We start from the raw sequence: 21,672 nt of genomic DNA, 5'->3' as shown, positions 1-21,672 counted from the left end.
GTTGGCCTGCAGACTGAAGGGTCCAGGTTCCATTCTGGCCACGGGTATGTATCTTGGTTGCGGGCTCGATCCCCAGTAAGGGTCGTGCAGGAGGCAGCTGATGGATGTTTCTAACTCTATCCCTCTCCTTTCCTCTCTGTAAAAATCAATAAAAATACATTAAAAAATAAATAAATAATAGACTTAAACAAAAAAGAAATTATCAAGGATTTAAACCAATGGTCTTATCTTATTGGGGTGATAACTTTATAAGGTATATACATGTCTAAATGCTGTATATCTAAAACTAACATATTAATGTACGCCAACTGTAATAGAAAAATAAATTTTAAAAAAACAAATTAATTAATTAATAAACTTGTAGTCTTAAAGCTTTTCTTTTTTGTTACCAGAATACTTCTTCCCAAAATCTTATGCAGAATAAAAGCACAGCTAGTCTGATAGAAGCAGAGGGCAAGGAACCTCTGAGACACATCCTCTTAGAAGCCACTGATTCGGAAGAATTTAAAAACTTGCTGATTCAGCTCTGCTGGCATGGCTCAGTGGTTGAGTGTTGGCTTAAGAACCAGGAGGTCAGGATTCAATTCCTGGTCTGGGCACATGCCCTGGGTTGTGGGCTTGATCCCCAGTATGGAGTGTGCAGGAGGCAGCTGATCAATGATTCCCTCTCATCATTGATGTTTCTTTCTCTCCCTCTCCCTTTGAAGCATAGTAACCTCCATCTTGTATAAAAAACTGCTGTTTGAAACTCTCTGCTATTGAAAGATAGTCCTTAGTCCTGTTAACTCTGTCATTATAAACTCTGTCACTTTAAGACAGTCTGTTATTCTGTAAAATGACTTTGTTTTTACTTCAAATAATAGAAAAAGATAAACTTAACTGTCTGACCTTGCAAGCTAGCCATCTAATGTAATAGAATAAAATAGACTAATACGGATAACAATTCCCATATTCTTATGCCAAGTACAAACTCATTATGTATTCAAGGTTACAACTGTCTATAACAATAACATACACAGAGCCCTTTGTAATATCTGCAAACAGGAACCAAGATGGCGGTATAGGTAAACACCTGAAATTGCTGCCTCGCACAACCACTTCAAAACTATAACTAAAAGACAAAACGGCTATCATCCAGAACCATGGGAAGACTGGTTGAGTGGAAGTTTGACAACTAGAGGAAAGAGAAAAGCACATCTAGACTCGTAGGAGGTGCAGAGGTGTGGAAGAGCGTAGGTACGGGCTGGCAACCGGGTACGGTGTGGTCTTTTTCAGTCGGGAGGGAGAAACAAACTCCCGACTGCTCTGAACTCCAGTTCCGGGCAAGACTCTGGGGACCCAGACTCATATGGGGAGAAACTGGACTGTCTGGCATTGGGCTGGAACATGAGGGCAGCTTTCTCTCAGAGGTGCTTGCAGCGTTCATTGTTCCTGCATGGGGCTGCGGGACACAGAGACTCAGGGACCTATCCAGGGCAGGGCAAACGGGCAACCATTGCTGTTTGCACCGCCCCGTGATTCCCTGAGGCCACGCCCCACCCAATTTACAACCCCACCCAATCTGTGTGCAGAAGCTTTTGCATATGAATGGCCTGGCCTTTTGCAACCTAACAAACTGCAGCTGGGTCAAAGAACCCCAGAGCTTCCAAAAGAAGGCCTAAGGCTCGTCAGCAGCCTGCATTGCTTCACAGCTGCGCCTCATGTGGGCACCTCCAAACCCCAAACAAAGAGGAGGAATCTGCAGATCTCTCTGTAGATCCTGCTGGGTGGCCTCAGGCAGTGGCTGACTTTGCACCTCTTTGGAGATCCAAGAGCCAGTGTACCCAGTGGTAAAAGTGAGACCATACCAGATTACAACTCTTCACGTCCATAAGAGACACACTCAGGGGGCAGACTCAGTGAGCACCAAAGCCCCACTGAAGCGAGTCCTGCCCTATATAAGGATGTTTCCAGCACAGCAGTTCTCCCATTGTAGACACAGCTGGTCCTCACAGCCAATTGGTCTGGAGGTCAATTCCTCCCAGTGATACCAACAGCAATCAAGGCTTAACTACAACAAGACTGTGCACACAGCCCACAAAGGGGTGCACCAAGAGTGTTCACCTCAGGTGATAGGGAGGCTGAGCCACTGGGCCCTATAGCACACCTAGCACAAAAGCCACTCTATTAACCCTTTGCAGTCGTATTAAATTTGGACATAGGTGTCGTACTGGTCGGAATTAATTTCCATTGAAAGAGCAGTGATACATAACATGCAAGATTATGAAGGATAAACAAGATTTATTAATTCTTTTTTGGAACTACGTCACTACTAGTAGAATCACTACAAACGTTATCACTTTCTACGTCAGAGTCAGTATTCAAGGTGCCAAAATAAAACTCTTCATCGTTACTTTCAGATTCGCAGTACACTTCTTTCGGTAACTTTCTTTTTGCCATTTTGGAGTATTATTTTGAAATATCTTAACAAGGGAGAATGACTAATTACAGTTAAACGTAATTTGTGAAGCTTTATTTGAAATTCTGCAAAGTATCTCCGAAGCTTGTCGATTTCTTCACTCTCAAAAGGCGACTGACTCGCCACGGTGTTTTGCATGGCGAGTGTGGAACGACCGCGTTTGTTTATATTGAGTTTCGATATCTCCGATTTGTCGGGGCAGTGTTTTGGTTCGTGACAAGGTCGCTTAGACACTTAAGAGCTTTCAGAGAAATTATGAACTGATACATGAATGAATAGAGTTAAGATTCCTACGGTTCCTTGCTGTGGTGGCTGAGAGCAGACATACGACCGGAACGGTAAAAAAGCTTTGGTGGCTGAGAGTAGACAAACGACCGCAAAGGGTTAACACAGGGAAGCAGCCAAAATGTGGAGACAAAGAAACAGGTCACAAATGAAAGAAATGGAGGAAAGCAAACTACTGGATATAGAATTCAAAACCATGGTTATAAGGTTACTCAAGAATCTTCTAGAAACCTCTGAGAAATTTAGTGAGACCCTCAAGGATATGAAAAAGGACCAATTCGAAATTAAGCATACACCGACTGAAATAAAGAATAATATACAGAGATCCAACAGCAGGCTAGAGGATCCCAAGAATCAAGTCAAAGATTAGAAATACGAAGAAGCAAAAAACACCAACCGGAAAAGCAAAATGAAAAAAGAATCCTAAAATATGAAGGTAGTGTAAGGAGCCTCTGGGACAATTTCAAGTGTACCAACATCCGAATTATGGGGGTGCCAGAAGAGAGAGAGAGAGCAAGATATTGAAAACCTATTTGAAGAAATAATGACAGAAAACTTCCCCTACCTGGTGAAAGAAATAGACTTACAAGTCCAGGAAGCACAGAGAACCCCAAACAAAAGGAATCCAAAGAGGACCACACCAAGACACATCATAATTAAAATGCCAAGGGCAAAGGACAAAGGGAGAATATTAAAAGCAGCAAGATAAAAACAGTTAGTTACCTACAAGGAAGTACCCATACAACTGTCAGCTGATTTCTCAACAGAAGCTATGCAGGCCAGAAGGAAGTGGCAAGAAATATTCAAAGTGATGAATAGCAAGAACCTACAACCAAGATTACTCTACCCAGCAAAGCTATCATTTAGAATTGAAGGTCAGATAAAGAGCTTCACAGATAAGAAAAAGCTAAAGGAGTTTATCACCGCCAAACCAGTATTATATGAAATGCTGAAGGGTATTCTTTAAGAAGAGGAATAAGAAGAAAAAGGTAAAGATAAAAAATTATGAACAACAAAGTGACAACAAATACGTGTCTATCAACAAGTGAATCTAAAAATCAAGTGAATAAATAATCTGATGAACAGAATAAACTGGTGAATATAATAGAATCAGGGGCATAGAAAGGGAGTGGACTGACAATTCTTAGGGGGAAGGGGTGTGGGGGGTGTGGGAAGAGACTGGACAAAAATCTTACACCTATGGATGAGGACAGTGAGGGGGGTGGTAAGGGCATGGGGTGGGGTGGGAAATGGGTGGAGGGGAGCTATGGGGGGGAAAAAGAGGAACAACTGTAATAATCTAAACAATAAAGACTTATTTTTTAAAAAAATCTCTGCAAACAAAGAGGCTTGAAAAGTATAAATACGGGAGACTTCCTGTATGTGGTGCTCAGAGATTTGGAAGAGACACCTCCTTCTGGGCCGCCACAATAAACGACTCCTAATTAATTGGCTTATTAAGGCGTCTTGTATCTCATTTGCTGCTTTACGATACAACACCTTCCTCTCTGAAATCAATACAAATATATTTCTTAAAAAACTGATTCAGACTCTCTTTGACTCATATAACTAATACGTCTGAAAGAAGTTATACAAAGTTATACAAAGCTGGGGTAAGACTCACGGCCACTGAGTCCATGCCCAGGACTCATTCTCTTACATGGTCCTGCTTCAGGAATTTAAAAACAAAGGGACAGAGGTATCAATTAATGCCAATTCATGTTTAGAGATAGCAAAAAATATGGATATATTTGATCACACTGGTGTAGGAGTTGGGGGAAGTGAAAGAGAATGCATGAGACTTGAGGCTTTCACAGCAGAAGAGTGAACTACAAACAGGGTAAACCCAGAGAAATCCAAGCCAAGACATGTTCTAATTAAACTTCTAAAAGATAATCAAAGAAAACACCTTCAAAGCAGCCAGAGAAAAACAATTATCTTATCTACAGGGGAGATAATTAAAATGACAACAGATTCTCCTCAGAGACCATCCAGGCTAGAAGGAAGCGGTACAGTATTTCTCAACTACTGAGAGAAGTGTCAACCCAGAATCCTATACCCCAAACTGGATTATACCCCAAAATATCTTTTAGGATACAGAAAGAAATGAAGACACTTTTAAATGAAGGAAAACTAAGAGTTTGTTGCTAGTTGGCCTATCCTAAAAGAATGGCTAAAGGAAGTTTTCCAAAGAAGGAAAATATAAAAGAAAAAAAAGTCCTTCATACATCAGGAAGAACTCAGTAAGCAAAACTATTAGTAAATACAATAGGCTTTCTTTCTCTTCTTGAGTTTTCTAAAGTATGTTTGATGGTTAAAACTAAAATATAACACTATCGGGAAGTGCCCTGGGCCGCCGCCTCAGTCCCGGCTGCGGCTGCGGCTGCGGCCCCTGCCGGTTACATAACTGGTTGCGGGCTCGGCGTGGCCCCACTTCCGGCTCCCTGCTGAACCCCACCCCACTTATGGCTCCCTGCGACCCCAGAATGTGCTGAGCCCCAGGCGCCGTCCGCTGCCGCAGGCTCCAGCGCGCAGGCTCCCGCTGGAGGTGTGAATGACAGAGGTGGTGCCATCCAGCGCCCTCAGCGAGGTCAGCCTGCGCCTCCTCTGCCATGATGACACAGACACTATGAAGCATCTGTGTGGCGACTGGTTCCCCATCGAGTGCCCAGTCTCATGGTATCATGACATCACCTCCAACAAGAAGTTCTTTTCCCTTGCTGCAGCCTACACGGTTACCATTGTAGGAATGATAGCTGAAATAAAAAGTAGGACCAAGATACACAAGGAGGATGGAGATATTCTAGCCTCCAACTTCTCTTTTGACACACAAGTTGCATACATTCTAAGTCTGGGAGTAGCGAAGGAATTCAGAAAGCACGGCATAGGTTCTCTTTTACTTGAGAGTTTAAAGCAGTGGTTCTCAACCCGTGGGTCGCGACCCCTTTGCGGTCGAAAGAACCTTTCACAGGGGTCGCCCAAGACCATCGGAAAACACATATATAATTACATATTGTTTTTGCGATTAATCACTATGCTTTAATTATGTTCAATTTGTAACAATGATATTGGGGTCACCACAACATGAGGAACTGTATTAAAGGGTTGCGACATTAGGAAGGTTGAGAACCACTGGTTTAAAGGATCACATATCCACCACTGCCCAGGACCACTTCAAAGCCATCTACCTGCATGTCCTCACCACCAACAACACAGCAATAAACTTCCACGAAAACAGAGACTTCAAGCAGCACCACTATCTCCCCTATTACTATTCCATCCATGGGGTCCTCAAAGATGGCTTCACTTATATCTTCTACATCAATGGTGGCCACCCTTCTTGGACCATTTTGGACTACATCCAGCACCTGGGTTCTGCTCTAGCAAACTTGAGCCCCTGCTCCATGCCACACAGGATTTACCACCAGGCCCACAGCCTGCTCTGAAGCTTCCTGCCATGGTCGAGTATCTCCACCAAAGGCGGCATTGAATACAGCCAGACCATGTGATGCCAGCCGGGCAGCCTCCAACAGGTCCCACCCCTTGGCGCCCTCTGGATCTCACCTTCCTGGCCATTTGACCTCAACTGTGTTCTGCAGAGGAGCTGGCCCATCACCTGCCCCATCTGTAGGCCCAGTGCTACATGGGCTCGGGAGCAGAGCGTCGTGGGGCGGGTATGCCCGGGCTCCAACAGGCTCTTCCAGCCCTCCTTCCTGCTCTGGAAATCTCTGCCCTTGCCCTGGTCTGGCCCCCATGTGCATGCACCAGCCTCATAGGCTGGCCACAGTGTTCATTGTGGTCAGTTGCTTCTGCTGCCCTGGGAGTATGGGGGCAGGAGAGGGCTTCCTTTCCTGCATGTCCTCACTGGCCTCTTCCCCCGGAATGCCCGTTCCTTCCAACTCCTTCCTCCAAAGCCGGAATTAACTCCTGGGAGGGAGGAACTCAAGTGTTATGGATAGACTTGGCCCTAAAGACACAGGAGCCTCAGAACAATTAAGGGGTGAAATAAAGGGAAGAACCAGCCCTCAGAAGCCTGGGGGGCGGGAGCAGCCCCTACTTCCCCAGGAGGGGCTGGCGAGTGGTGGGAGGCTTTTCACCCAAGCAGAGCTCTGGGGCTTGGCTCCCTGGCATGGTGGTCAGATAATGGGAAGGTTCCCCACTCCTCTGTTGGCAGTCCTGCTGTCTCAGAGAGTGAGGAACTACCCATCACATGCTGGATGTGCCATTCAGTTGAATTGCCGCAGGGAGCCTGGCTGAGGACAGGTGCTGATGAGGGTCCCAAGGGCCCTCCCCTCCAACCCCCGAGTCCGTGAGATGCAGTTCTGAGGCCTGACCAGATGCAGACAAGAAGAATTGAGTGTGGTGTTTGATCAAGTAGGACCTGGCCTTTGAGGCTGGGGCAATCACTTGCCTCTGGGAATAGACAGAAGAGGCTGTGTCAGTGCTAGGAAGCATGAATGTGGACATTTCTTGCTTCTGGCATTCCCACTTTGAGAAATGGAAAATTCTCTTGCTAAGGAAATGATTTTTTACAGATGGAAAAGGACACAATGCTTAATGATATTGCTTATAAATATGCACATAATGGCAATGATCTTGATTATGCTGAATTCTGCCAGTGGAGATAAAATATTAGTTAAGTACTGGGGCTTTAAACTTGGTTTGTAAGTCAAATCTGGAAGAAGTAAACTCCATTAAAAAATTTTCTAACTAAATAGTGGTTCCAATCACAGGAGGTTCTGGGGAAGCCTGCCATGCTGGCTGTTTCTCTCTTTGTGATTTGCACTGACTTATCAAGGAACACATAGCATGCAAGTGTGGAGAAGGAAACTACAATCACATCCAACAATGACCATAAACGTGGTGAAATCAGGCCTGACTGCCCTGGCAACCCTCTGAGCAGAGTATTCATGAACGCTAGAGTATTCATCTCCTGTGGAATCTGTCTAAACACTGAAGAAGTCTGTTCTCTGTAATCTGTTGTCTGGCCACTAGCCTCATTAAATGATTCATGTTAGCTGAGCAGGAAGAGATGAAGAGTGAGAAGAGAATGGAAATTGTTTGGGATCTCTGAGGAAGGTGTTAGACATCACCACTCAATGCATAAAATTAGGATCATAATTTTTAAGGATATTCAAATGGATATCAACTTCTTTCAAGACAAGAAGAATGTCAAGTAAAAAATACACCAAGTTTTTTTGTGTGTGTGTGTGTTGTTTCTTTAAATCTAGTCAATGGACAAAGATCATAAAGGTTAGTACATGGTGTGGCTGGCAAGGCTCTAAGTGAACTATCTGTATATTTCTATTGGGAATGCATATTGAACAATACCTGTTGTAAGATTTTTAGACAATACCAGATCTAAGATTCGATTTTATCCTACTTACAAGCTAATAAGTGAGCTATTTACTCTTTCATGGATCCTGGACTAAGACAAGAAGTAGCTGGGTCAGAGACAAAGGACTTTGTTATTCACAGCACATGAAGCTGCATGAGCACCAGCATGCTTGCACAAGCTCTTCCTGGCCTCAAGAACCCAGGGAAGCATAGGAGGCCCAGATGGATTCTGCTGAGGCTCAGGGAGCTACCTCTTTTATAGCAAGCAGTTAGAAAGCTTGTTTTTTGGTCCTCGAAGGACACGTTACCTCAGCCCTAAAGTTGCTCACTGCAAACTTGACCCTGAGAAATGGTCCACACAGACAGGTAAAGGACATTCTAAGCCACTTGGCAGGGAGTGTAGGAGAAAATCTGGAGGTTCCTCCCACTAATGCTTAGCACTACTTTGCAATAAAAATCACACAGACACTTAGCTTCTGACTTAGTAATTCCACCGCTAGGAGTCTATCCTACATATTTACTTGCATGTGCACAAAATGATGGCTGTAAGGGGTTATTTATTCCAGCACGGTTTATAATAGTAAAAGACCAGAACAAGTGAAATGTTCATTGATATAAGACTGGTCTTATTATAATAGACTCTCACGGTGGCCTATTACACAGTAATAATAAAAGGTGAAGAATTTCTTTATGTGCTGGTTTAAATTGCCAAGAAAACAGATGCAGGAAAATATGCATAATTCTCCCATTTGTGTAAAAGAGGCAAAAAAGTATACACATATTTTCTTGTGCTGTGTGTGTATATAGTTTCATTTCTCTAATGATATACAAAAAACTAATTTTAACAGCCTCATATGACATATTGATAAATGCAAGAACTTACAAATTCCAATAACACATGACACACACCAAGGGGTTTATATTCAAAATTTTAATAATAAATTGTGCCAGTAGAAGCTTTTCAAAGGCAATGATATATCAATAAATAATAAATTGAGTTCCTGAGAAAGAACCTACCACATAAAAGTGTGTCAGAATGCTGTAAATAACAACACGGTATTACTGTAAAGTCATGGAAATACTGACAGTTACGGTATAAGCACAGCAGATGTTGGGTTGCCACTCATTCAAAATGTAAACCGGTACACAGGAACCTTTTTTTTTAGACATTGATAAACTTGTAAGTGTTGTTGCCTAGATATATACTAAATATGAGTATATTGTGCTAAAAACATCAAGGAAAAAATATGTGGAGTATAATGAAAATATGATGCAACAGATTCTTAAAAAGCAAAAAATAACTGAACTTTTTACTCAAATATATATCACTTTAAATAAAAATCATACTAATTTGAAATAAGAAATATTTTGTACGTTTATCTATGTAGTTATATATATATGCATCTACACATCTAAGAACATTGTATGGCTTAATTTTTTTATCCCAATGTTACTTTAAATAATCCTTGCTGTTTTACAAAGATGAGGAAAATGTATTTTTAAAATGAAGTTAAGATTGACACTTCAAAGCACAATAAAAAAAAAGTGAAAGAATGCCGAGATTACTAAATTTCACCATGGTAAGATTAAAGCCGTCTCAGACAGCGGGATGAAATGGCGTCAGGCAGACCTCTTGATGGGGCCCATCTGGTGGTAGTAGGGTGGCAGCTGTTGGATTCCATACATCAGCTACACCAAGAACAAGAGAGTGGACTGACTGGTGAAACAGACAGAGTTCCATGATTAATGTCAAACTTTTTGGCATAGCTAAATTAATCACAAGTTTAGTATATGACAAATTCTTAAGTTTAGCCTCCAAAGAATCCAGCCATAACCAAGACACACAGAAAGTCACTTCTCAGTTACACACCTGCATTTCTTTAACAAAATAGTAAGGGATACAATCACAGTGAAGTCACCCACACATGTCATCGCACACTGTCTACAATGTCTCATTTATAGATACTTTATAAAAACATCTTCACAGAACCTGCTGTGAATGGCAAGACATGGTCATTTATAATAGAAGACCCAACTCATGCAACATTCTCTACACATCAGACATCAGAAATCACACCCATGGAATCACCTTGCTCACACTGTCTATGACACTAGAATATGCAAAAAGAAAAAAATTATAATAAAATAAAGCAGCTTTTAACATATCACAATTTTGAAATGCAGGAAAAAATATAAAACCAAAACCATTGTGTGAATAAAATGGTATCAGTAACATCAAAACAGTGTTATCTTTCTTTAAGTTATTGCACAGAGATTTCTTATCACATGTTCTTCAGTTATTTCTTTTCCTAAATGTAAGTGCTGTGATAAAATACAAATGTATAAAATGACAGCAGCATAATTTGTCAGAGTTAATCCTTATAACTTAGTAATAAAAATGACTATAAACAAAATAAGTGCTCTTTTAAACTGTACTAAATTTTTAAAAAATTGTTTCAATGCAGTGAAGGTCCTCAAAAGCCAATTCAAAGCCATATTGACAACCATCCCCCTTATCAACCAGAATCTAGAAATGAAGATATGCTATACTTGAGTCCTTTTTAAAAAGCATTTTTGTTTTGGGTTTCTTAGTGAAGACCAGAATTTCAAGTGAAGTAATCAATGGGTTAACTGAAAACAAAGCTGCCCTGAACTTTCCATCAGGTCTTTTAAGGAACCAGCCATGGGCACCTGGGTGTCAGTGCCAAGTCTGTCTACACGTACACTGGTTGGCAACCTTCAGTCTGATCCACCAGATTGGAATTTTCCAAATTGGAGTTCTCAGCCTGTAACGCCTCTGCTCCTGAAGGCTTTGGGCACCTGAAGGGGTAGCCATTGTCATCAAAGAACCTTCGAAAGGTAAATTCATAAAATGCATGCTCAGGGTGCTTGTTATTTGGGAAGGTGAGCGTGTCCCAGGCCTTGGTGCTGTCTTCACTAGCATCGTTCCAAGGGCTTTCTTCATCTATGGGGTCAAAATTTGAGGTGTCCATGGGGTGGCTGATCTTGGGAATGTAGGGGGCTGGCTGCTTCCGAAGGTCACTAGAGAAATCAATGGTGACGAAGAATGGGTGGGCCTTCAGGTCGTCAGCCCCGTTCCTCCCCAGCCGGTGGTCAGCAGCACAACACAATTTAATGATGAGGTCCCGGGCCTCGGGGCTCAGCTTGACCTGGGCTGGAATGTGGAGCGTGTTCTCCCAGTTTATCACCTCAAGAGACAATAGAACCAAAGTTTTAGTTTCTTCCAACATTTCAAAGCCTGTATGGGCAGTTCTAGGACAATATGTGATGATGTGGTTTTTAAATAATTTTAGTTTCATGATGGAAGAAAAGTCAGGATAGACTCAGAAAGTGCAGTTGTGGATCTGATCAGCTATTGAAGGTCAGTGTTCTAGGTTGGGGCACACAGCCTGAGGCCTGAGATGCTGAAGTCAAATACAGACCAAGAGAGAATGATTTTCTTCTATCAGAAAGACTGGTTAACAAAAGAATTTTGTGCCTGCCACAAAAATGAAGAGACTGACCCTTTCTGAGTCATTTCTTTAGCTATGGCAACAGACTTCTGTTGAACCATCATGGTTCTCACTCAATACTAATTGTAGCCAAGAGATGGTCTGCTGGGTTTTTGTAATTTAAAAAGCAACACCGCCCAGCAGGTGGAACTCAGTGGTTGAGCGTCGACCTATGAACCAGGAGGTTGCAGTTCGATTCCCTGTCAGGGCACATGCCCAGGTTGTGGGCTCAATCCTCAGTATGGGGCATGCAGGAGGCCACTGATTAATGATTCTCTCTCATCATTGATGTTTCTATCTCTCTCTCCCTCTCCCTTCCTCTCTGAAATCAATAAAAATGTTTAAAAAATAAAAAAAGCAACCTCACGGAGAAGAAAACTGACCTACCCTATGGCCTTGGTCTCCTATTCCTGATGCTCAACCACGCATACCAGCCATCTAAATGCTCGGTAAATACATTTGTCACAGAGATGTGTCTATAGTGAGGAGAAAAGCTAAAAGACTTTATTGTTCATACTTCAAATCAGGATAAAACAAGGCAAACATAATTGTCTACTGCATGGGTGACTGACCATCAGGTGAGGTATATAGGCAGGTGGCTGTGTGGGCGGGAGGGTTGGTCGAACCCTGAGTGGTTTTAATAGAGCTAAAATTATAAAACTCCTAGAAGAAAACATAGGGGGAAATCGTCATGACATTGGATTTGGCAATGATTTCTTGGATATGACACCAAAACACAGGCAACAAAAGAAAAATATATTAATTGGATTTCATAAAAATTTAAAACTTTTGTTCATCAAGGACACTGATGACATAATGAAGAGGCAACCCACAGAATGGAAGGCTATATTTGCAAAACATGTATCTTATAAGGTGTTAATACCCAAAATATAAAAAGAATTTCTACAACTCAGCAACAAAACAAATAACCTGATTAAAAAAGGGCAAAGCACTTGAACAGACATTTCTCCAAAGAAGACATACAAATGTCCAGTAAGCACATGGAAAGAGCTTCAATATCACTAATCATTAGGGAAATACAAATCAAAACCACAATGAGATATCACTTCACTAGGATGAAAGTGCAGCCACCATTAGGATGGCTACTATTAAAGAAAAAAGGCGGTGGGGGGGAGTGTTCATGTGGAGAAAATGGAACCCACATGCACTGTTGGTGGGAATGTAAAATGGTGCAGCCACTATGGAAACCTGTGAAAAAATTAAACAGAACTACCATATGACCCAGCAATTCCACTTCTGGATATATAGTCAAAAAAATTGAAAGCAGGACTTAAACAAATTCTTATTTACACACTCATGTTCATAGCATCATTATTCATAATAACCAAATAAGTGTCCACTGCTGGATGATGTATAAACAAAATGTGGTCTATATGTACAATGAAATATTATTCCGCCTTAAAAAGGAAAGAAATTCTTCCAAATGAGACAACATGGATGACATTTGAATGGATTATGTTCAGGGAAATAAACCATTCAGAAAAGGACAAATACTGTGTGATTCCACACAGTATTTGAGGAACCCAGAGCAGTCATTTTCATAGAGACAGAAAGTAGAAGAGAGGTTACAGGGGTTGGGCGAGGGGGAATAGGGAATTATTGTTTAATGGGTACAGTTCAGTGGTTCTCAACCTTCCTAATGCCGCGACCCTTTAATACAGTTCCTCATGTTGTGGTGACCCCCAATTTTATTGTTACAAATTGAACATAATTAAAGCACAGTGATTAATCACAAAAACAATATGTAATTATATATGTGTTTTCTGATGGTCTTAGGCGACCCCTGTGAAAGGGTCGTTCGACCCGCAAAGGGATCATGACCCACAGGCTGAGAGCCGCTGGTACAGTTTCTGTTTGGGAAGATGAAAATGTCTGAAATTAGACAGTGGTGACAGTTGCACAACATTGTGAATGTACTTACTGCCACTGAATTGCACACTTAAAAACAGCTTAAAATGGTACATTTTATCACAATAGAAACTGGGTTATGATTATGCAGGCAAATTAGTGAGTGGTTTAGCTATTCAGTGATGATACAGATAATGTTGACTTCCAATTTTATTGTTACTGGTGTGAAACCAAGCCTTAATTTAGGGTTCTTCTAACTAAGAGACTATTAAATTAGGGTCTACCATGAACTTCAGGGCATGAATTCTTCCTAGAATTGTTAGTAAACTTGTGTTAATGGGTAACTGCACTGTCTGAGAAATTACAAAGATTTCATCAGATTCCCAATTCAATCATTGTTAAGTAATCAAATAATTTATGTCAGAGAATAAATGGCCATCATTCTAAAACTAATTATTTAGTTACATTAAATAAGTGAACATTAGAAATATGCACACCTAGCCTAACCTCATAGCTGATAATTTGCAAAAAGTAATGATATAGCACTCAAATAAATAAACTGATTTATTTAAGAGATAGTTTATTTATTTATTTATTTATTTTTTTAAAATATATTTTATTGATTTTCCACAGAGAAGAAGGGAGAGGGATAGAGAGCCAGAAACATCCATGAGAGAGAAACATCAATCAGCTGCCCCCTGCACGCCCCCCAGTGGGGATGTGCCCGCAACCAAGGTACATGCCCTTGACCGGAATCGAACCCGGGACCCTTGAGTCCGCAGGCCGACGCTCCATCCACTGAGCCAAACCGGTTTGGCAAGAGATAGTTTATAAAGTCTTCTGTTGTTGCACAGTGGACAAAGTGGGAGTGGAAACTAGATCTGACCACGCCTTACCGCTTCTCTTTGTTCTCACCTGGAAATACTAAGATGGCAGGTGACCAAGTGGTTCAAGTAAAATTTCATACACATATACACTGTATTTCACAACTCAGGTCTAGCCCTGGTCGGGTGGCTCAGTTGCTTAGCGTCATCATCCTGTACACCAAAATGTTGTGGGTTCAATTCCTGGTCAGAGCACATACTTATGTTGCATGTTCAATCCCAGATCGGGCAAGTACGAGAGGCAATGGATCTATGTTTCTCTCTCACATTGATGTTTCTCTCTCTCCCCCTTCCTCTTTCTCTAAAATCAAAAAACATCCTCAGGAGAGGATAAAACCACCACAACAAAAAAACTCAAGTCTAACTCTGGGGCTTTACTTATTAAAATAAAAATTTTCAAAATAGATAAACAATACTTTAAAAACTCCCATTATGTACAACTGAGATTCCTACACCAATCAGAATAAAAGGTCCGAAAACCATGTGTGTTTGCAGCAAGCAGATGCATTTTCCTTCTTTACCTTCAGCTGGGTTTCCGTGGGAGTTGGGGCCAGAAAGGGTGGCTGCCCCACCAGCATCTCAAAGAGAATCACTCCAACGCTCCACCAGTCACAGAGCTGAGTGTACCCTGAAAGAAAGACAAGGCCACTTTCAATTCCAGTATGGGCATGTGCTCTTCTCGGAGAGGAACTGTACAAATCCTTAGGTATTACTTTACTGCCATGTGGGGAAACATGTTCGAGCAGCACACATTACATAAAAGAAAACCACCCTACACAAAACGAGTCTCCTTGCATGTGTGGCTCAGAATAAAGGCTGGAAAGAGCATGTGCTGGGGTGTAACAGTCTTCATGTGGGGAGGAGGATGGTCACTTGTCCTTTTTCTTATTTTCAGTCACTGGTGTGTGGTAAACACAGGATGCTTTTAGAATAAGAAAATAACTTAATTTAAGAAAAAAGGATAGAGAAGCTGTATAGCCTCAGAGGCCAACCCAAAAACACTGCCACCCAGAGGCTGAGCCACAAACTGACTCTTAAGTGAATACAAATTAAGGCAGACTGGATCACAAATACGGCCTGCTTTAAAATCAGGACTGTGATTTACAACACGGAGGAACAGTGTAACGCAGGGAAATTCAACACTCTCCTAAATACCTGGCAGGACTAAGGCGAACCAGGCTGAAGAGTAGAAGAACCGAAAGACGATCACTACTGCAAATTTTTTCTTTTTCTTTTTTCGCCTTTTTACTAAGAAACTAATTTTTTTTCTTTTTCTTCTTTTTTCATCACCTGATTTTACCCTTTCAATTACTACATTTTTATTTTTAACCAGTATTATTACTGCTACCATTTTACCATTTTTTAAAGTGCCATTTTATTTTCTCTTTATTTTCTTTTGGGATTAGTGTTCTCCATTCTATTTTCATCGTTCCTTTAGCATTAATTTTCCCTATCTCAATTTCACCTCTTTGCTAAAACCCTCTTCCTCACTTTTCCCCTTTTGGCATCCTGTTTCTCTTACCCTATTCCTGCTTTAGATTTTCCCAATTCCGTCTTTTTACCCCCTGTCTAATTCCACCCTACTTACATATCCTATTTCCAATCCACTGCTCTAAATCCTTATACACCTATTCTTTATCCTTCTTCACTTACCAAACATTTTTTTCTCTTATCTTTCTATTGTTTTCTTGATTGTTGAATATATTGGGTTTTTTTTTATTTGTTTGTTTGTTTTGTTTTGTGTTTTTTCTTTTTCTTTTTTAGGACTGGTTGTGAGGTTGTTTTTCTTTTTCTTTTTATTTTTTTTCTGCTGGTTCCCTCCCCCCCCCCGGCCCCGGTTATTTTTGTGCTTCTGTTTTCCCTTGCCCCTCTTGATATTATTGGTGGTTTGTAGTTTGCATTCATCTCCAGGAATCTGTTGCTGGAATTTGTTGAGATTAGTGGCAGTTCTATTGGAGTTTGCTCCTCATACAAATAGTCTCTTCCCCGCTTCTACTTCATTCTCTCTTTTCGCTCTTTTTTTCCCCCCTCTTTTTTCCCAATTCTATTTTTGCACTGCTTTTTTGTTTGTTTTTTTCTTATTTTTCTTTTCTGTTCTCTCTTTTATCTTCTACTCTTCTTTCTTCCTTATCCCCTAATTCTCTTAATTTGGGTGGTCACCTTTATTTGGGGTTATTAATATCGTGAATATACTTGTGTTCAGTGCCTGGTACGTTGTGCCTTGTTGTGTTGTATTTTGTGCCTTTAAATGAACACAGCAGATCCAAGCAACAGCAGCCCCCTGATCACCGCAGCCTCCTGATCACCACACCCTCTGTCTGAGGAACAGCAGCTGTACGTGAAGCCTCCCCCCACCAGCCAGAAGAGCCACCACAGCTGTGAACAGCACCCACCAGAGGAGCTGCTGCCAACTGGGAAGCAGCTGCTACCGCAACCGTCCAAGCAGCAACCACAACCCAAGGAGCCCCTGCCACCCAGGGAGCAGCCACTGAACATCTCAACATCTACATATGTCAGCGAGATCAAACATGGGTAGGCAAAGAAACCCCCAAAGGAAAGAAAAGGAGAACTCGCCAGAAAAGCAGCTAAGTGATACAGAGGCATGCAACATGACAGAAAAAGAATTCAGAATAAGGGTCCTAGAGTGCATACACCGGACGGAGAAAAAAGTCAACAACTTATTCAAGAAGCAAGAAGAAACAGATGAAAAAATCAACAGCTTATGCAAGAAGCAAGAAGAAACAGATGAAAAAATCAACTACTTATGCAAGAAGCAAGAAGAAACAGATGAAAAAATCAATAACTTATGTAAGACCCAACAAGAAATGAAGAGCGATATAGCTGCAATAAAAAACACCATAGAAAGCATCAACAGTAGACTAGGAGAAGCGGGGGACCGAATAAGTGAATTAGAAGACAAGGAAGCAAAACACACCCAAACTGTACTGCAATTGGAGAAAAAAATTAAAAGACAGGAGGAGAGCCTAAGGGAGCTTTGGGACAACATGAAACAAAACAACATACGAATAACAGGGGTGCCAGAACAACAGAAAGAGGAACAAGGATTAGAAAACCTATTCGAAGAAATAATATCAGAAAACTTCCCTGAGGTGGGGAAGAAAAAAGTCACACAAGCACAGAGAGTCCCAAACAAGGTGAACCCGAAAAGACCCACACCAAGACACATCATAATTACCATGGCAAGTGTTCAGGACAAAGAGAGAATCTTAAAGGCTGCAAGAGAGAGACAGAAAGTTACATACAAGGGATCTCCCATTAGACTATCAAATGATTTCTCAACAGAAACACATCAGGCCAGAAAAGAATGGATGGAAATTTACAAAGTGATGCAAAGCAAAGGACTGAATCCAAGAATACTCTATCCAGCAAGGCTATCATTCAAATTTGAAGGGGAAATAAGAAGCTTCACAGACAAAAAAAGTCTAAGGGAGTTTATCACCACCAGGCCAGCAATGCAAGAAATGCTAAAGGGACTGGTGTAAAAAGAAGAAATAAAAAGCTCAGAAAGAAAACAGCCACACACAAAAAAAGAAATGGCTACAAACAAGTACCTTTCAATAATAACTTTAAACGTAAACGGACTAAATGCTCCAACCAAAAGACATTGAGTGGCTGAATGGATAAAAAAAACATGACCCATACATCTGCTGTCTACAAGAGACCCACCTCATTAGAAGGGACTCACACAGACTGAAAGTGAAGGGATGGAAAAATATTTTTCAGGGAAATGGAAAGGAAAAGAAAGCTGGGGTAGCAATACTTATATCGGACAAAATACATCTCAAAGTGAAGGCCATAACCAGAGATAAGGAAGGCCACTTCATAATACTAAAGGGATCAATACAACAAGAAGATATAACCCTGGCAAACATTTATGCACCCAATGCAGGAGCATCCAAATACATAAAAAAACTCCTGGAAGATATCAAAGGAGAGATTGACAACAATACAATCATAGTAGGGGATTTTAATACACCACTGACATCTCTGGATAAATCCTCTAGACAAACAATCAGCAAAGAAACAGCAACCCTAAATGACTCACTTGATCAGATGGACTTAATTGACATCTTCAGAACACTTCACCCCAAAGCCACGGAATATACATTCTACTCAAGGGCTCATAAGACACATTCAAAAATAGACCACATATTGGGTCACAAACAAAGTCTCCCCAAATTCAAGAAGATTGAAATCATACCAAGCATCTTCTCAGATCACGATGGCATAATATTAGAAATGAACTACAAAAAAAAACAATCCAAAATACTCAAACACTTGGAAGCTGAATAGCATGTTATTAAATATTGATTGGGTTACCAATGAGATCAAAGAAGAAATTAAAAGCATCCTGGAAACTAATGACAATGAAAACACAACAATCCAAAACCTATGAGACGCAATGAAAGCAGTCCTGAGAGGGAAGTTTATAGCTCTACAGGCCTATCTCAAAAAGCAAGAAAAAATGGCAGTAAATCATCTAACTCTACAACTCAAAGAATTAGAAAGAGAGCAACAAGAAAACCCCAGAGTGAGCAGAAGGAGATAATAAAGATTAGAGCAGAAATAAATGACATAGAGACCAAAAAGATAATACAGAAAATCAACTAAACCAAGAGCTGGTTCTTTGAAAGGATAAACAAGATTGACAAACCTCTAGCCAGGCTCACCAAGAAGCAAAGAGAGAGGTCTCAAATAAACAAAATCAGAAACGATAGAGGCGAAATAACAACAGACCCCACAGAAATACAAATGATTGTTAAAAAATACTATGGACAGCTCTACTCCAACAAACTAGACAACCTGGAGGAAATGGACAAATTCCTAGAAAAATACAACATTCCAAAACTCAATCAGGAAGAATCTAAAAATCTCAATAGGCCAATAACTATGGAAGAAATTGAAGCAGTCATCAAAAAGCTTCCAGCAAACAAAAGCCCAGGACCAGACGGCTTCACAGGGGAGTTTTACCAAACATTCAAGGAAGACCTAAAACCTACCCTCCTCAGACTACTACAAAAAATTCAAGAGGAAGGAACACTTCCAAGCTCATTCTATGAAGCCAGCATCACCCTAATACCAAAACCAGGTAAAGACAACACAATGAAAGAGAATTACAGGTCAATATCCCTCATGAACATAGATGCCAAAATCCTCAACAAAATCTTAGCAAATCGGATCCAGCAGTACATCAGAAAGATCATACACCATGACCAAGTAGGATTTATCCCAGGGATGCAAGGATGGTACAATATACGCAAATCAATAAACGTGATACATCACATAAACAAATTGAAAGAAAAAAAACACATGGTCATATCAATTGATGCAGAAAAAGCATTTGACAAAATCCAACACCCATTTTTGATAAAAACTCTCAGCATGGTGGGAGTAGAAGGATCATACCTCAGCATAATAAAAGCCATATATGACAGGCCCACAACCAACATCATACTCAATGCACAAAAACTAACACCATTTCCCCTAAGTACAGGAACAAGACAAGGATGCCCACTCTCACCACTCCTGTTCAACATAGTCCTGGAAGTATTAGCCATTGCAATTAGACAAGAAGAAGAAGTAAAAGGCATCCAAATTGGAAAAGAGGAAGTAAAACTGTCCTTATTTGCAGACGACATGATATTATACATACAAAACCCTAGAGACTCTGTCAAAAAACTACTAGACTTAATACATGAATTTGGCAAAATAGCAGGATACAAAATTAATGCCAAGAAATCTGAGGCATTTCTATACACCAATAGTGAACTTGCAGAAAGAGAGATTAGAAAAACAATCCCATTTACCATCACACCAAAAAAATTAAGCTACCTAGGAATAAGCTTAACTAAAGAGGTAAAAGACCTCTACTCAGAAAACTACAGGACGTTGAAGAAAGAGATAGAGGAAGACATAAACAGATGGAAGAACATACCGTGTTCAGGGATTGGTAGAATCAACATCATTAAGATGTCCATACTACCCAAAGCAATCTATAAATTCAACGCACTTCCCATTAAAATACCAGCGGCATACTTCACAGATCTAGAACGAACTCTCCGAAAATTCATCTGGAATAAAAAAAGACCCTGAATAGCTGCAGCAATCCTGAGAAAGAACAAAGTAGGTGGGATCTCAATACCAGATATCAAGCTGTATTACAAAGCTACTGTTCTCAAAACTGCCTGGTACTGGCACAAGAACAGACATATAGATCAATGGAATAGAATAGAGAGCCCAGAAATTGACCCGAACCAATATGCTCAATTAATATTTGACAAAGGAGGCAAGAACATACAATGGAGCCAAGATAGCCCCTTCAATAAATGGTGTTGGGAAAATTGGACAGATATATGCAAGAAAATGAAACTAGACCACCAACTTACACCATACACAAAAATAAACTCAAAATGGATAAAGGACTTAAATGTACGACAGGAAACCATAAAAATTCTAGAAGAATACAAAGGCAACAAAATCTCAGACATATGCCGAAGCAATTTCTTCACTGATACAGCTCCTAGGGCAGTTGAAACTAAAGAGAAAATGAACAAATGGGACTACATCAAAATAAAAAGCTTCTGCACAGCAAAAGAAACCATCAACAAAACAACAAGAAAACCCACCTCGTGGGAAAACATATTTGCCAACGTCATATCTGATAAGGGCTTAATCTCCAAAATTTATAGGGAACTCATTCAACTTAACAAAAAGAAGATAAACAATCCAATCAAAAAATGGGCAAAGGACCTAAATAGACACCTTTCAAAAGAGGACATTCAGAAAGCCAAGAGGCATATGAAAACGTGCTCAAAGTCACTAATCATCCGAGAGATGCAAATCAAAACAACAATGAGGTACCATCTCACACCTGTCAGACTGGCTAACTTCAACAAATCAACAAACGACAAGTGCTGGAGAGGATGTGGAGAAAAAGGAACACTCGTGCACTGCTGGTGGGAATGCAGACTGGTGCAGCCACTATGGAAGACAGTATGGAGTTTCCTCAAAAAACTGGAAATGGAACTCCCATTTGACCCTGTGATCCCACTTCTAGGAATATATCCCAAGAAACCAGAAACACCAATCAGAAAGGATATATGCACCCAGATGTTCATAGCAGCACAATTCACCATAGCTAAGATCTGGAAACAGCCTAAGTGCCCATCAGTAGATGAATGGATTAGAAAACTGTGGTACATCTACATGATGGAATACTATGCTGCTGTAAAAAAGAAGGAACTCTTACAATTTGCAACGGCATGGATGGAGCTGGAGAGCATTATGCTAAGTGAAATAAGCCAGT

The 21,672-nt window shown here is 40.7% G+C and overlaps 2 protein-coding genes across 8 annotated transcripts in view; one reads left to right on the top strand and one right to left on the bottom strand.

Annotated features, from left to right (window-relative positions):
* The first annotated feature begins 5,297 nt into the window (after window positions 1-5,297).
* LOC139005177 (N-alpha-acetyltransferase 60-like) lies at window positions 5,298-6,233 on the top strand. Of its 3 annotated transcripts, none has more exons than XM_070407520.1 (2): window positions 5,298-5,630; window positions 6,087-6,233. In XM_070407520.1, the coding sequence occupies exons 1-2, from the start codon at window positions 5,298-5,300 to the stop codon at window positions 6,231-6,233; spliced, it is 480 nt and encodes a 159-aa protein (XP_070263621.1). The 3 variants fall into 3 exon arrangements, with proteins under 3 accessions (XP_070263621.1, XP_070263622.1, XP_070263620.1); XM_070407521.1 differs by having other exon boundaries at window positions 5,298-5,541; window positions 6,095-6,189; XM_070407519.1 differs by having other exon boundaries at window positions 5,298-5,659; window positions 5,871-6,189.
* Window positions 6,234-9,935: 3,702 nt separating this feature from the next.
* The window catches only part of LATS2 (large tumor suppressor kinase 2), a 118,542-nt gene continuing 106,805 nt past the window's right edge, over window positions 9,936-21,672 (bottom strand). For all 5 annotated transcript variants that reach the window (XM_070409310.1, XM_070409312.1, XM_070409313.1 and 2 more), the window contains 2 exons: window positions 14,867-14,973; window positions 9,936-11,289 (listed from right to left, as the gene is read on the bottom strand). In XM_070409310.1, coding sequence (XP_070265411.1) covers window positions 10,795-11,289; window positions 14,867-14,973 — 602 coding nt within the window. In that variant the 3' untranslated portion in view covers window positions 9,936-10,794. The remainder of the gene's footprint in view (window positions 11,290-14,866; window positions 14,974-21,672) is intronic.

Source organism: Myotis yumanensis, unplaced genomic scaffold (genome assembly GCF_028538775.1).
Source record: "Myotis yumanensis isolate MYYU_CA2020_CCGP unplaced genomic scaffold, mMyoYum1.0.hap1 SCAF_3, whole genome shotgun sequence".
NCBI lineage: Eukaryota > Metazoa > Chordata > Mammalia > Chiroptera > Vespertilionidae > Myotis > Myotis yumanensis.
Note: the sequence above shows the minus strand (reverse complement) of the source record. Positions and strands in the feature narration are given on the sequence as shown.